Here is a 16999-nt window from a genome sequence, read left to right as displayed (position 1 = left end):
TTAAAAAGCAATGATGAGAGGAATTGCGCGAAACATTCCAGCTATAACGTCGACAGCGAATAAACCATGTCTCTCTCTCTCTCTCTCTCTCTCTCTCTCTCTCTCTCTCTCTCTCTCTCTCCCCCCTCCCCTCCCCCCTCTGTCTCTCCGCTTGACAGCCTCCACCAGAGTAAACTTGATGATGATGAAGCAACATTTTCCAGCCACTTCTTCCACACTTGAACCCGGCATTGAGAAAAAAGAAAAAGAAAAGAAAAAAAAAAAACGTTTCCAGGTATTGGGAGTCTTGCTGCAATGGATGAAAAGGAAAAAAGTTTGGATTTCGAGTTGCACAGCCTGCTGTACTCGTTAGTGATATAAATCACGGGGCCACTGCAAAAATGGGGCTCGGGTTGACCTCTGCGGCAAGGAAAAAAAAGGGGGGGAAATTTTCCAACATGAGCTCATCGGTTAGTTGACGGAAAATATCAGCTGACGGTAGTGACTCATATTGGAGAAGGAACACGCACAAAAAAATGAACAAAATTTTTGATAGGCAAGGAATCCTATTTTGGTCACTTTGGATGCCCCACGCTTCATTTTAAGGCAGAATATAAAGTGCAGAATTCTAAAAATAATCTAGAAAAATACGCTTGTTCAATTTTTAAATTGTTTTTGTGTAATTTCGAACAGCCGCAAACCAACTTGAGCCAAAATGGACACCACACACATTGCTCCACGCCAATAAATAAATTGAGAACAATAATAAAGAATTTTAGGAATATTTTTGTATAATTAGGAAGGGGAAACGACTGTATTTAAAAAAGTTACTCTTACGCATAATGAAAGAAACTTTTATTGCACTCTTGAATGAATGTTATGATGATTAGTATTTTTTTTTAAGATGTACGGATAATATTTGATGAATTTTATATGTGAATTAAAGTCAAACTTTCCATGCATTCCCTTTTCGACTAACCTCTTCCTCAGGTTCCTGGGCTTGGGGGGTGTCCCTGTGGTTGGGGGTTTCACAGTCGCGGCTGTAATGTTCACAGTAGTCATAGGCGGCCCGGGGGTCTGCCACGATCAGCAGCTGCTGGATGTCACCCTAGACCATGACAAAGACAAACAACATCAGCTTAAAAAAAAAAAAGCCATTTTTCGACACAAATGGAGTGTTTCCGTGCAAGCCGTTTGCGCCTTTTTCTTGAGTAACACAGCCCGGCCGTCATAAAAGGTGACAGTAAAAACACAACAAGCAGGATGTGGTCGAGCACGATAGGCCGTAATCCTCCCGATATAAAAAGGTCGTGAATCAAGGCTGGAGGCGAATCTGCAACCTATTGTAGCATCTGCCGCGAGAGAAGCCGCCAGTCCCCGTGCACGGCAGATAAATAACCAAGGTCTGTAGTTATCTTACGGACGTCTGGTTTTCATGAGCTTTTGGAAAAGGAAATTACATCTGCACCGCTAACCATTGCCGTCAGCCAACATGCCTCACTCTAAGGCAAGTTGAAGAATGTGACCGTTTCCAGTCAATCAGCAAATTGGAATAGTTGAAATCAATCGCGATAACACTAACATAGTTTGAAAAGAGTTATTTTAGATTTTTTTTTTTTCATATCATATAACCTCAACCTGAGCCAACATGCCTGACTAAGAATCTCGTGGAACCCTCCGACTTGTAGCCAATCAGCAAAGGAATAAATAAATACATAAATACAAATAAAGATTTCTAAAGTGACACATTTCTTGAAATAAATTCTGAAGAGATTTGTGTACAAATTTTGAAGGCAGCATTTGGCAACTAAAGCCTGCAAGACGTCAGCTCAGTCAGCATGGATGAACTCCGCAGGTGTGCTTTTACTTGAGCACTGATGGCGAAGCGGTGTTATGATGACCGTCCAATAAACTCGAAAAGCGCTCCACTTATTTCTGCCCTCTTTTTGCTCAGTGCAATACGCTTCCATGTCATCAAAGTGAAGGGCAAGTTCAAAACATATTGCCGTAAAAGTTGTTCTATTCACAGCGGTTTACTTGTTTTTTACACTTGTGTGACAGTCAAGTTGCGACACATGCTTTCATACGTCGAGACAGCGTTGTCACGAAGGACGCGAAGAAGCAACAACAAGCCGAGCAACATGGTGATTTATTTGTCTGTTTGTCTTGCCTTTGTTAGTATTAGTGCGCATGAACTTGTTGATATCCGCTCCACATCCTCCATTCTCCGTTTATTAATTCTGCGCGGTGGGATGTTTATGTTAAAATGTCGGCACTACGGGGACGCTCACGAGATTCAACGGAGAAGGACATGTCACAACATCCACTTCCTGCTAAGCTAGACTCAACACAACCTACCAGTCAAACTAAGTTACAATGAAGCGTTCCAGCCAAAATGAACTTCATGCATTCATATGAAGATGAACATGACACATTTGGCTGTCGGATCGATTTCAACTATTTTAGCCGACTTGCAAAGCTACGCTGAACACGTTCCGCTTTCAACTTAAATTAAAATGAGCCACTTTAGCAACTTGCAAAATAAATAAATGGATAAATCTTTGATTTGTCTCATTACATGTCAACCAAACAAGGCGAAAACGGTCTTTCACTTGAGTTACGTGTTTCCACCTCCAAGGCACTCAAAGCGCTTGACGCTGATTTCTCACACATTAGGATCAACTGGGGCTTCAGTATCTTGCTCAACAACACTTTGCCATGGTCACAATGGCCGGGGATTTGAACCTACAACTTCTGAGTTAGCAGCCTAACCACTCTAACACTGAGCTATGCCACCCCAATGACACGCACAAACCTAAATTCAGCCTTTCCAGCTACATGCAAAACTTAACGAACTAAACTCTCTTCGACGATATGAGGGGCCATCAACCTTTTTGGAAATTACTTCCTGGGTACCGATTAGTACAAAGGGTTACTATAGTTTCATATCCGCTTTTGAAACAACATATTTGTTCAAATGAGCTTTAATAAGACTGATGTTCATTTGGATACTGGTCATATTAATTCTTTCTCACAATTCGGAAACAGACAAACATCAATATGCAACACTAGCGATAAGTCTTTGCCAGTGTTTATGCTTTCAAATGCCCACTTAAACCAAATTCCTAGGAAATGACAATGTCCCATCACTGGCGAGCTTTTGTTAAAACAGGCCTGTGGGCTACTCATGAGGTCCTTGGGGGCTCTACCGGATGCCTGCGGTGACCCCTGGCCTACACTCTGACACATTCAGCCTTCAAGTGAACTTAAAATCAACCATTTGAGCCTAACTGCTGACCTAAATGCAACAAACTGAGATTAAATGCGTGCCATTTCAAGATGAAGCGTTTTATTGTTTTTCTGTCTCAATAACAACAGTTAATTTAATTTTACACTTGGAAGAATGGAAAAATGATACTTGTTTATGGTGATAGCTTGACTCTGGCACAAACTAAAGAAAAAGTATTGCAACATCAACAGGGGCAGACTCTCTCTCTCTACTCTGTATCTCTCTCACCCTGATGACATCACTCTGGACTGCCCTTGACACCAATCACAGCCCACATGTGCGTGCGTGTGTCCAGGTCAGGACGTGACACACCATCCAGCTGCTTATTCCTCCTCCTATGAGCAACTCTCTTGCTTTATTTCTTATTGTCTTATTGCACTGACACAGGCGGAGCTGTGGAAGTGGAACAACACACGCAAATGGAATTTGAAAAAAAAAAAATGCACAAGGACAACAATTAGCCGAGGGAAGTGTGCCTAACACTCTCCAGATTCTACAGACTTTTAGTAGCAGCGGGCGAAGGCTGAAGACGTCGACTGAGATGAGCAATGGTGCTTTTATGTGAAAAGGGCGGGTGGGATCGCATCACAGTAGGTACAATGGAATGTAGTCATAATGCTAAACTACACTTGAGTTGTAGCCCGGTGTCGGCTAATGGTTCGTTGAGATTCAAGCTGAACCAAATTCAGCACTTCTTGCTTTTATGCTACGGTAAACTCAGCACCTGCTGCAATCATGCTATCCTCTCAACACTTCTTGTCACAATTAGCTGAATTGAAACAGTTTTTATTTATTTTGGGCTAAACAATGCATTTCCTTCATTCATACTAAATTCAATTTCGTGAAGCCTTTGTGCTAATCTAATCCCCAAAGTTTTACAATTAGCGGAGCTCACACACAATTAACTGGAACAGCACCATCTGTATTAAATATAAAAAAGTGGGAGCACAGAGGCAGTAGAATTGATAAACCTGCTGGGCGAGGAGATGTGTCTACCAGCTGTGGAATGTGAGCACACGCTGAACATTACTCCAGCTTCTTGCACTTGCAAGACTCCTGCATCTGCCACCCAGCAGTAGGCTAAAGTAGGAGGCCACTGTCTTCTTATTGAATACCAAAGAACCAATCAAAGGATGACGTAGGACAAGTTACACCCTGCAGCAAGACGAACAACAATTCTAATCTGACAGACTTTCGCCGTGAAGCATCCAAGACGCCAGATGACCAATCTTTGAGTATATCACACTACACGGGCTACGATGCATCAAGACAACACATCTGCGACACGTCTGTCGGCTCAAAATCGGGCTACATTTGTGTTGTCTGACGTCGGAATAAGTCAGGCTGAGTTTTACTTTAGGATTAGGATGAAAGACAAAAGAATCACGACAATCAGAATTCGAAGGTGAACGTATTTTGTGTCTGTGAACGCTTTTTAAAGCATGAATAGCTTAATATGAGTTGTACTGAGTTTTACTGTACAGCCGCTAACTTCTCTTTACACTTAAATTACAATTGGGAATGTTAACATGTTTTTCAAACCATTTCAAACCAAGGCCTGTACTTGTAGGTTGTTTTACATTGCCGAATTATTTAAAGCTGCAACCGACGAATTCACTTTCCATTATTTCCTATGGCTGGGTCTGTATTTTCTGAGCATGAACATATGCAACTTTTCAGTACAGCCGGTTACGTTCCAAAGGTGTCAAAGGGGGATGACTGAAGTACAATCACAACAAAAACTGAAGTCAAAATACATACGGCTCGTATTATGTGAACATATGCTACAATAATGAAAATACAACAACACAGGATGTTAGTAATCAGCCATTAAGCAGGAAGCAATTATAACACAGGCTCACATGTGTTTCAATGTCTTTATAGCGTCTGATGAAAAACACCTCAACGTCTGCTTAACTTAGCTGGAAGGCCAAATGAGTTGCAGGTAGCATAGCAGAAAGGATAAAAGAGTTGATTTACCTTTTTTAGCTTTGTGTGAATGCTAACAATTGCAGTTCAAAATGAAGACATAAAATGTTGAATTTAGCTTAGCATGAAGGTTAAAATGTGTTGAATTTGGTTGGCTTGAGGACTAGAAGAGTTGAATTTAGTATGAATTTAGCACGGCTGAGAGTTTTGGATTTAATTTCGCATGAGGTGATTTAAGAAAAAAAATAATCTCAAGCGTGTTATAAATAGTGAAAAGTTGGAGAAAGTGTTGTTAACTCGTCTCCCCTCAACTCATAACCACCTTAATTACAATCTTCAGTGTGGCTTCCAGTCTGGCGTTCTTTCCCTCATGAAACTAATTCACAACCACGGCTTTTATAGCCCCATGTAACCATGCTATATTTCCTTATCAACACTGTCAGGACATTTAACCACGGCTGCCTCACTTTAGCCACAAATTAAAGCGTCAAAGTCACATTTTCCATTCAGGTCACAACCTGCTTGGCTTTGCTACATTTGACTGAGTACAGAGTAGGCGAAAAGAACCAAATATAGTTTAGCGTGAATTTAACTTCCTTTGAAATATGAAAGAGTTGAACTTGGTGTAAATGCTCTAGAAAATTAGTTTAACCAAGCATTACGGCTCAAAGTGCTAAATTCAGATTTACCAGGAAAGCTAAAACAGTTGGAATTAGCTTGAACGTTGAAAATGCTGAGTTGAGTTAAGCACAAAAGCATGAAGCCTGAAATATATTCATCTTATCTTACTGTACAAGCTAAATGTGTTCAGTTTATTTTAGCGTTAAGTTTAAAAGACTTGGTTGTATATTACGCATGTAATGTAACAACTTTAGCTTAGCATGAAGGCTAAAGGAGTTGGATTTAGCTGAGCACGAAGGCCGAACGTGTCGACTGGAGTTTACCGTGAAGGCTAAAATACTTAGGTTGAAATTAATGTGAAATCTGAAAGAGTTGAATTGAGTGTTGAGGTAGTAAGTGTAGGCTCTAGCTTAGCATAAAGGTTAAGAGTTGGGTATGGGTAGCATGAAGGCTAAAAAACATATTGAGTTTAACTCATGAGTTGAGTTTTGAATGCAGGTAGGTCATGAAGATGGATTCGTACAAGTCCGGCAACATTCCATCAAGTCTCGTGTTTAGCGTAGAACGTTAGAAGTGTTGACTTTAAATTAGCATGACATGTTTAGTGATGGATAGTGTTGAGTTTAGCTTGGCAGGAGTAACATGAAGGCTGCTAGTGTTGAGCTTAGCTTAGCACAAAAGCATACATGGAAAAAAAACAGTAACTTGGCCAAAAACATCTTTCCTCGACCAACTTTACAATCAAATCAATCGTGTTGCCTTGGCGCATTAAGCACCTCTAAAATGTCCCACCGCAAGAACGGAGAAAACAAGGGGTTCAAACAGGAATTCCAAAATGGCGAGTGGCTAACCTCGAAGACTTGCTCGTCCAGGATCCTGGTGCCGAAGACTGTGATGCCTTCCGTGTTAATGGCTGCCCCCTCTCCTCTGGCTAGAGTCTTCTTCACCTTTCTCTTACAGTCCACAATCATGGTGACGCTCTTCTTCTCCACACTGATGGCCACACGATGCCACCTAATGACCAACAAACAGGCAATTATTCACATGCCAACCCTGGAAATGACTGAAATCCCCTGAAACGGGAGCTTCAATCCTAACACTGATGGCCACACGATGCCACCTAATGACCAACACACAGGCAATTATTCACATGCCAACCCTGGAAATGATTCAATTGCCTGAAACGGGAGCTTCAATCCTAATACTGTATGCTGATGGAGAAGACCGTGTGAAGAAAGCGGTCACTGATCACTCACTTGCCGTCAGCCAGGTTGATAGAGCGGAACAGGGGGTATTCCTCAGGGGCCGGTTTTCCGTGCTGGTCTTCGTAGAGGAAGATGGGCGAGCGGCCCACCTCCACGCCCAGCTGCTGGATGCCCTGCTGGTTGTACATCGACAGCAAGAAGGACTGTAGGCCTGATTTGGGCTTGACAGTGAACATGATGGAGAAGTCTTCTGGGAAAACTCCGCCTGGAAAAGGGCACCCAGTGACATTTCATTAGATTACACAACATAAAAGAAACAGCTACCGAGCGAGGTTGGCCAGCTCAATATAATTGCATTATTATGATAATAAGTAACAAGATTTTTCATTAGCATGAACGCAGGACAGAAAGTGTCAATTTTAATTTTGGATGAGGGCAGGACGTGTCAACTTTAGTTGAGGATGAGGGAAAAAAAAAGCATTGACTCTCTCTGGATTTAGCTTTGCGTGAAGGCTAAAATAGTTGATGTTAGCTTAGCATTAGAGAGTAACAAGCTGAGGTTTTTCACTCCCATCCCATCCCATTCCCGCAGAAAAAAAAATCCCCTCCCATCCCAGTTGCGGACCGTGGTTAAAAAAATAAATAATTATTATAATAATCATCCTGTGACTCACGGAATTCCCGAAAAAAATTTGAAGGCTAAAAGTGTCAATTTTCACTTAGCAAGAAAGCTTAAAGAGTGGTATGGAAGTATGAAATGCTGAGTTTATCTTAGCATGAAGCCTAAAATATCTAGATCTACTTTAGTGTGAAGGCTAAATGTGTGAAGTTATTCTTTAAGTGTAGGCTAAAAGATTTGAGTTTAGTATGAAAGTAGAAAAGCTTTGCATGGAGGCTAAACAAGTTGAGTTTAGCTGAAGTGAAGGCTCATCGTGTCACATTTACTTCAGCATAAATGGTAAAAGAGCGAGAAGTGCAAAAGACCCGTGTTTGACTTAGTATGAAGATTAAAATAAAGTAGTTGAGCTTAGTGTGAAGGCTACATGTGTCAAGTCAGCTCAGTGTGAAGGACGAGAACCACGGCTCTTGCCTTCGCCATGTGTCTTTCTCTTTCCACATTAAACCAAAGCATCCAGACGGCCTCAGCGAGACAAAGTGTTCATTATGTCCACCGCAACGACTTTCGAAGGATTCTTTTATTCATTTCTGATTTAGTGAGGTGCCCTCACTTGACGCAGACAACGACTCACACGGTCCACGCTCTACAGGCTGCCCACCCCTGACCCATGATGCGTCATGGCAGCCTGTGTCTAATAAAAAAAAAAAAAAAGTGCCAGACAGTCTTTGACTGTCTGCCGACTGCAGCAAAGTGGAGGCTGGCAGCAATTAAATTTGAGAAGGGGGCACACTGTATTGACGCTGGCAGTTTACATTGTACTTAACTAAGTAGTGCGTCGCCACTTTCGCACACATGATTGGGGAACACAAAGCGGGTGTTGCTCTTTGTTTGTGTGATGATTAAACAGTGGAAGATGTTGATTTAGAGCTTCTGGGAAAGCTTTTTCGTATCAGGGGCCATTTTGTGTTCTCAACAGAAATACAACTGAACACATGTTCCCTCATTCTCCCTTTTCATGGCTAATCCGAAAAAGAACAATTGAATTATGACCCCTTGTTCCAACCATGTTAGTTGACTTGCCTTATCCTTCAATTTTTCTACATTTGGCACAATGATGAAAAAGTTTGGGCTACTTTTTTTGAGCATATTTTCACCAACGATTACTAGACTGTATTTTCCAGTTTATAAGACACTACTTTTTCCCCCCATTCTTCGAACTCTGCGGCTTTTAATGTGAATCGGTTTATTTATGAATTTTTACTGACGAGCCTCAAGCCACCAATTTACTGTATTTCCTCATAGTCTCTTTTTTAACCCTTTCAGGGACAGCGGTGACTACAGTGGACACCTTATGTTGTCAGGTTACAGGGTGCATGAAATCTCAAATGAAGAAAAAAAAAAAAGAAAGAAAAAATGAACCTCCACATCTTTCAATTTCTCTGCATCCGGCACCTGATGGAAAAGCTTTAGATATGTCTGAAATTTGAATTTTTATAACCAAAAGCTGCAAGAATAGAGTGATTCGCCACGTTCCTCAATATTCACCCGACGCCTGATGGAAAAGGTTTGGACACCTCTTGTCGAGGTAAAGCCTGCTACATTGGAATTTTTTGGCATCTTTAGGACATAAAAAAATGGAAGGTGATCTCCCCCTCATCATTTTTTAAAAATGTTTTGCATTCGCCCGCGATGGAAAATCTTTGGACAATGCAAGTGTTGGTTCCCAAGAAGATGACATTTACCTGGGAAGAGTTGTTTGGTCGGACTGCTGATCTGAGCGTTCTTGCTCACTCGATAAGCAATATCGGGTTTGGAGCCTCGGCGCATTGTGCAGAAGCCGGGTGTTTTCTTGACGCCTTGCGGTGAGCTCTTGAAGTCCAAAGCCTTCAGCACGTCCACTGGCTCGGCTGTGATGGCAGAAGAGAAGAGAAGGTGCAATTCACTTCAGTTCAGTGAGAAAAACATAAATTGCGAAAACAAAGTTGTGTTCTTTTGAAAAAGCAGTTGTAATTTTACACAAAAGTATTTTTTCTGGAAATATATTTTCTCAAGAAAACGCACAACAACTGAAAAGATAAGATCAATATTTCAGTTTTTTTTTAACATAAAAAAGTTTGATGTTGCTTTCTTTTTCTTTAATTCCTTCCATACATGATAACCAGAGAAACAAAACATTTGAAACTACTACACTTCATACAGATTGTCAAAATGTTATTTTTTTCCTTTGAGAGAATGTCATCTGATTTTCATGACAGTTTTTTAAGATAAAAAAAAACAATATTATAAAAATAAAGTTACATTTTTACCAAGATAAAAATTCTTATTTCATGGAAAAAAAAGTCACATATTTTCCTCATGAATTTTGTTTTTAAAAAATTGATTTCTATCATATTTTTGAGATGAGAAGGTATTTTGACAAGAAATCAAAAACTTGTTCAAATTCTGACATTCAAGACCTATCAAGCACCCCCCCTTTTTTTTTCCACCCCCCATGAGCTAACTTAGCACAGACACACGCCTACACATGGTATTAAACCCTCATCTGAAAGAGAGGTGCCAAAAGGTCCTGTGAAAACATGGAATAATAGTACTCCAACGCCTTCATATTATTTCGAGAATATTTGCAGGTTTTTAAGGCTCCCTTGTTGCTGCTTGGTTAACCATCCCAACTATTTAACACTGGCCAAACGCCTCTTTTCTTGTGTCTGGCCCCCTCCCTCAATAATACACACTGCATTCCTCGAGCAAATCCCCGTTTTGTGTCCATTTCCTGTCACGTGATGACTTATCGCAGCGATGAGAAGAGGGGAAATGAGGCCGACTGATTGCGCTTGTGCCCTGGAAGTCTTGTTTGAGGTCACTTTGCATAACAAACCCAAAAAATGTTTGAACGTGCAATTTGGCCCTTTTGTTCTACTGCGTGCGAAACTATGAGAGAAAATGACAAAACAACAACATTGGCTCATGGCAGTTTTGTCATTGTTTTCTCCTCGGTTATTGTCCGCAAACTAGCTCGTAGCCTATAAGCCAGGGGTAGCCCGCGGACCGGTCGTAAGAAGTTCTTAACAATGAGAAGTCTGCAATTGCAGCTTGCGACATATCTTTCGATTATTATTATTCTGATTCTGTTTGTTTCATCTGCAATTTAATTGAGCAAGTAGCTGGCGAGCTAGCATACTAGCAAACCTTAAAAAAAAACTTTTCCTGGCGAAATTTATTTTCTGTTGGTGCCACATGAGCCATGATGACACTGCTCCTCCCTGCTATTGCTCGCGGTATGAACCAGGAAGTAGCCTGCTAGGTATCATACAAATATGTTTGGGGGTGAAATGATGCATTTTCTCTTCACAGCAGTGCCACCCTCTCAAACCCCACCGTCCCCGCTTCAGAATGATAATAGTACACTCCTGCTCACTGACTCGAGCTAACAGTACTTCCCGGCTACAATTTGCGCTATTTGGCGGGGAGGAGCAGTAATATTGGAACTCAAGTGGCGAAATGAGACAGCAAATTCAGCAAACAAATGGATCATGGCACGTGAAGCAAGGGAAGTGCTGATTGTGCGGTTCCTGTATGGGTGGCTGCCTGCTTGGTTGGGATGGCTGCGGGGAGGTGCCGAGTGGTGGTGGGGCTTCTGCTAGAGCTTGAAGTCCACATGCTGAAGCCATTATGGGCCTGGCACCACTCCCTGTGCACCACTCACCCCCCTTTAGTAAAACATACTCAAGACTAAACTCCGATGGCCCCAACTTTCTCTACTCCTTCTTCTTTGAGCAACCTTTGTGAGGCATAGGTCCTTCTTTAGAAAGTGGTTATCAACTCGTTTATTATTGCTTTATAAAGTGGTTATTAACTAGTTTATTAATGCTTTATGAAGTGGTAACACACTAGTTTTTAATGATTTAACAAGTAGTCATAAACACGTATATTAATGATTCACAAAGTGGTTATCAAGCAGTTTAGGAATGCTTTACAAAGTGGTCAGTGGCTTGTTCATCTTGACTTTGATTTATTTCTGTGTTATTAATTTCTTTGTAGAAAGTGGTTATCAACTCGTTTATATTGCTTTATAAAGTGGTTATTAACTAGTTTATTAATGCTTTATGAAGTGGTAACACACTAGTTTTTAATGATTTAACAAGTAGTCATAAACACGTATATTAATGATTCACAAAGTGGTTATTAATCAGTTTAGGAATGCTTTACCATCTCGACTCTGATTTATTTCTGTGTTATTAATTTCTTTTTATTGATGATTTATAAAGTTGTTTTAAGCAAGTTTATTACGATTAAAATTAATTATCAATGCTTGCAAAAGGGTTATTGACAAAATTGTTGATAATTTATCATGAGTTTTTGTAATGCTTGAACGTGTTATTATCTAGTTTCTTAATGCGTTATGAAGTGATTAGTTTATTACTGTTTTATGAATTGGTTATGAACTAGTTTTCTAATGATTTAAAAAGTGGTTATTAACTACTTGAATGATTCGCCCTGTGATTGGCTGGGAACCGGTTCAGGGCGCAACCCACCTCCTGCCCCAAAAAAACTGGTGGGATAGACTCCAGCGGTTCTGAGAATGGATGAATTATTGATTCACAATGTCGTGATTAAGTACTTCAGTTACGATTCATAAAGCGTTTTGTAGCTGTCAATACTTTTTTTAAATTGTTATTTACCTAAATAATGCTTAACTGGTTTGTTAATGATTCATGAAGTGTTAACTAGTCAATTAATAAAGCACTTTTTAACTTCTTGTCTAATGCTGTCCTGCCCCAAAAAAACTGGTGGGATAGACTCCAGCGGTTCTGAGAATGGATGGATTATTGATTCACAATGTTGTTATTAAGTACTTCAGTTATGATTCATAAAGCGTTTTGTAGCTGTCAATAATTTTTTAAAATTGTTATTTACCTTAATAATGCTTAACTGGTTTGTTAATGATTCATGAAGTGTTTACTAGTCAATTAATAAAGCACTTTTTAACTTGTTGTCTAATGCCGTATACAGAGCTTAGTAACCAGTTTGCTGCCAAACTCTGAGCATTAAGTGGCTGTGAACTACTTTGCTACTGCTCTATAAAGAAGAAACAAAAGGCTTTACTGGACGTCATATGATAAGATTGACGTATGTGTGACAGTAGCTTGCATGTACCTGATCGTGAGTCATCACCTAATGCTGAACATAACTGTTTATAAGACAATTGATATTGATGTTAAAAAATACTTTTTAAACAATGAGGCATTTATAACACGTCATTAGGTGTGTTTAGGATACCGCCACATTTATTATGTTTTCATGATCTAGTTAAAAACCACTAAATAATCCACTTATAAACCCCTTCAGGGATTGTTTTTCCATTTTCTTTATGCATGGAGATATTTTTTTTCTGTCAATCAATCAAGGGTGGAGGGGGGATATAAATGTCACATCAATAGTGTGATCAAAAGGGACCATAATCATTTGTTTAAAAAAAAAAAAGTCTCCGTTGAAAGACTGTGCCGAGCTACTGCTTCTTCTCTGAGAATTTGGGAATACCTTTTGTGCATTACTGCATACCTCGAGGCCTCATATATTCCAGATGTGGCCCATTGCTTAGGACACCCGCCCATCTAGCAGCCAGCCCCCCCTCCATTCCCACTCTTCACTTTCCTCCCTTCGCTTTTCTTCTTCCCACCGCACGGCACACTGTCCCGATCCAGCATTCCAGCCACCGAGCTCCAACTCAAGAGATAATCAACTAATAACCGCGACTGCTTTAATGGAGTGTTTGCGAGCCATCAAGGCAGCTCATTTGTCAACGTGTGTCAGCAGCCCAATGTCTGCCGTGTTAACAAGCTCCCCTGGGAAAAAAAAGTGAGGGGAGAGAAAAAATAAGTGTGATTACCTGCCTAAGGTGCGTGCAGAGACACGAAGCTAAAGGAAGAAAGAACTTGTTCAAATCATTTGAAGGGAACACGGCAGACATGGAGGGGAAAAATTCCATCCCTGACTACTGGGTTTGATGTGGAATTGAGCTGTGATTACAACGGAATCTTCTCCCGGGGAGTTTTTTTTTCTCTCCCTTTGACAAGAGACTCTCTAACGAGGTCTGGCAGCAATGACAGCAATTAAAGCCCGCCCCCTCGGAGACCCTGCAAATGTTTGTGTGTGCACATCGTGCAATTATGGTGAGCTTGCATCTCAATCATGGTGGGACAGGAAGGCCTTTCATGATTACACAATAAGATGCAAACTATTGTTGAGGAGGTTCACGTCAACTTCTGAATAGTATCATCGACCGCCTCATGTGCAGTTTTGAAACATTTTGTTTTTTTTACGACCTACAATGCTGCTGACTATTGCTGCTGCTCACACTGACTTCTGTATCATACTGCATAGAAACTATTTATTCATATGCCGTTTTCTATCTACGTACGGTACATGACTATTGTGGCTCCACATAATACTGCCGACTCTCCTTGCTGCAGTTCACTCATACAGTTGCCACTCATAATTATATTTTTCAACACGTACGTTTTTTTTTTTTTTTGGTTACATACAATGCTGCTGACTATTCCTACTGCTGTTCACATCTACATATTGACTGCACCATCTAGTCATGTGAAGTGTTTCACTCGTCCATAGAGCGTCATTTGGAACATGCAGTTATTTGGCTTCATACAACGCTGCTGACTATTCTTGTTGCTCGTCACATCAACTTATGTATATGTGATATCTATTTATTCATGTACAGTTTGACATTCATATACTTACTGGCATTCATTAAGTGATTATTTCTCGATATGTCCATAGATTTTGGTAACGTGATGCTGCTGACGATTATTGCTGCTGTGCACAATCACTTCTATATAAATGGCATCTACTTATTTGTCGCATACAATGCGACTGACTAACTTTGCTGCGGTTCTTATTCACTGCTGGAAACAGAGTATCGAATCATTGGTGTACCGTTTGCCATTCATACAGAAAGGAATAATAAATGTAGTTTTTTGGTAGCGTACAATGCTGCTGACTATCCTTGCTGCTTTCCACATTCACTTCCGGTTATCGTCGCTGTCCTGTGAAAAAACATGTCCATTCAGGTAAAAATTGTTTAAAAAAAAGACAAAAATTGACGTGTGTTTTTCACAAGACAGCAACAATATATAAAACATCTCTTCATGCACCGTTTGCTACTGTCATCTGCATATTTTACGTTTTATGTTCATGCACTTTCCAAATAGACTGCTGCTGACTATTTTTGCTGCTGATGGGTTTGATTCTTGGTCCACTTAAATCAAAATTCCTCTATTGCAGGACCCATGAAGGCCAACCAAAGGCTTCTTCTCAGAAATGTCCATGTCTTTTGGCTTTGAAATGAGGCCAACAGAACAAATATTTGAAAGCATGAATCTTACAAAGCCAGCAGACGCATGTGTTTTTTTTTTTTTTAATTCCTGGCTAGAGTCAGCACAGTATGGGTGTCTCTTTGGCTCTCCCACCACTATCCTTCAAAGCTCGACGTTAATGTGACCCACATATGTGCTTTTAAACCAGTCAAAATCGTCGAATTTTCTCTCCCCCCTTCCTTTTCCATCAACGCCCCACCATTTTTTTTTGTTTTGTGTGTGTGTGTGCGTGTGAGTGTGTGTGCGTGTGCGTGTGTGTGTGTTTCGTGGGTGGGTTTTGGGGGATGGCTTGGATAATATTAGAGCGATGGAAAAGATATCCATGTCTCAGATTTCATCACTATAAAAAATTAAACACTTTTTTTTTTCAATGTTTGTTTATTTCCAGAGTAACGAGAAATGCGTTGATTCCTCCCGTAAATCGGCGATTCCCGTCTTATTTCAAGTCTCTGTTTCTCATTATCCCGTGCGTAAAAGTCGTGCGTAACAGAACACTGGAGAAATGGAGCTGCCCCGCAAACACAAGTAGCAGTTTTATGACCGAGAGGAATGAGAATAAAGCAAGTGCACAGCCGAGCACGATGAGTGCGAGCAAAAGGACGCAAAAGCAGTCCAAAATCCATCGCTCACCTTAGCGAACCACACCTAACAAATGCGGGATCATGGGGTGCGCGTGTGCTAGCTCGAACCCTCCAATCACTCGCAAGTCGAACGTGACGCGAGACGTCTCGTGAAAGGAGTTTACGGAAGGTTTAACTGTGCGTAAAAGGCACACGAGTTCAACTCAACAAAAGCTGCCAATGCAAGGTGCAAGAGCTCGCGGAACCAGCAATCAACACGAGAATTCATCCATCAACGTCATTTTATCAAATCTAACGCGAAAAAAAAAATCATCTGATTAGGAAGGTTGGAAGGCCTAATTAGCATTAAAAAAAGGCTTCTTACCTGCTCTGACAGCGGCAGTTTGTAGCATTGTAACGACCACCACGGCGGCGAGCGTGGACCACCGCAGCCACCTTTTCGTCCTCCATCTGGCGGGCCGCCTTTGCGTCTCCATGGTGATCGCCCGCGCGGCTGGTGCACGAACTTTGGTGGGTAAATTGAAAAAGTTCAATTAAAATAAATCCCCCTGAAAAAGTGTGTGTGCTCGCACTATTACAGCTCCATGTGGGGGAGGAGTGACGATGACTGTGGCGGCCTGACGAGAAGCTTCAGACCGGCTTCCCCCTTTCTTCAAGTGCAGCGGCACACTGATGGTGGAGCGCTGTCATGAAAAAAAAAACATGCAGTCGGCTCCTTGAGAAGGGTTGGACGAAGACCAATGAGGAGGATACTCGCGGAGGAAAAGCATCCGTTCATCAAATCACCACTCTGGAAAGTTCTTTCCACGCCCCTTCCACCTCCCTTTGGTCCTCCCTTCACCTCCATCACTTTAGCAGAGCATCACTGGCTTCAGGTGCAACTCCTCCCGAATCACATCAAGACCTTCCAAAAAGTGAAGGGAAAAAAAGTGGTGTTCAACTACTCTGTTTAAAAAAAAAAAAAAAAAAAAAAAAGGCTACCAAAAAAAAAAAAAAATCTAATAAAACTTCAAAGAGTTGAAAGCATCATCACGTGAGCCTGGCAAATCTCGGCATAATCGAGCTTGACTTCACAGAACAGTCAAGTGATGGTGGGAGAAAAAAGCCATAGAAGAGGAACGGGAACTGGTTGCGACATATTGGGTCATTGATGGTAAAAGTGTGATGATAACCATAGAACGGGAAAGATAAACTACTAAGACATAGGATAGTCAAAGATTAAGGGGTAGTGATATCTATGGAGATGGAAAAGGAAGCGACTGTGACCTGTGGGATCACTAGAGATAAAAAGCGTGATGATAACCATTGAGCAGGGAATGGAACTCTGTGTCATATGACATCAATTGCTAAAAGGGCAACGATAGGTGATGACAGGAAATAAAACT

At 41.0% G+C, this 16999-nt stretch overlaps 1 protein-coding gene across 1 annotated transcript in view; it reads right to left on the bottom strand.

Moving 5' to 3' along the window:
- LOC109507307 (collagen alpha-1(XI) chain-like) overlaps positions 1-16352 on the bottom strand; it is a 40172-nt gene extending 23820 nt beyond the window's left edge. Inside the window, exons 1-5 of the mRNA XM_019856637.1 lie at positions 15979-16352; positions 9385-9549; positions 7075-7288; positions 6670-6832; positions 959-1087 (exon numbers count right to left, since the gene is read on the bottom strand). Of these exons, the coding sequence (XP_019712196.1) occupies positions 959-1087; positions 6670-6832; positions 7075-7288; positions 9385-9549; positions 15979-16090 (783 nt within the window). The 5' untranslated portion in view covers positions 16091-16352. The remainder of the gene's footprint in view (positions 1-958; positions 1088-6669; positions 6833-7074; positions 7289-9384; positions 9550-15978) is intronic.
- Between the last annotated feature and the right edge of the window lie 647 nt (positions 16353-16999).

This window comes from Hippocampus comes, unplaced genomic scaffold (assembly GCF_001891065.2).
Source record: "Hippocampus comes isolate QL1 unplaced genomic scaffold, H_comes_QL1_v1.1 scaffold105, whole genome shotgun sequence".
Classification (NCBI taxonomy): Eukaryota; Metazoa; Chordata; class Actinopteri; order Syngnathiformes; family Syngnathidae; genus Hippocampus; species Hippocampus comes.
Note: the sequence above shows the minus strand (reverse complement) of the source record. Positions and strands in the feature narration are given on the sequence as shown.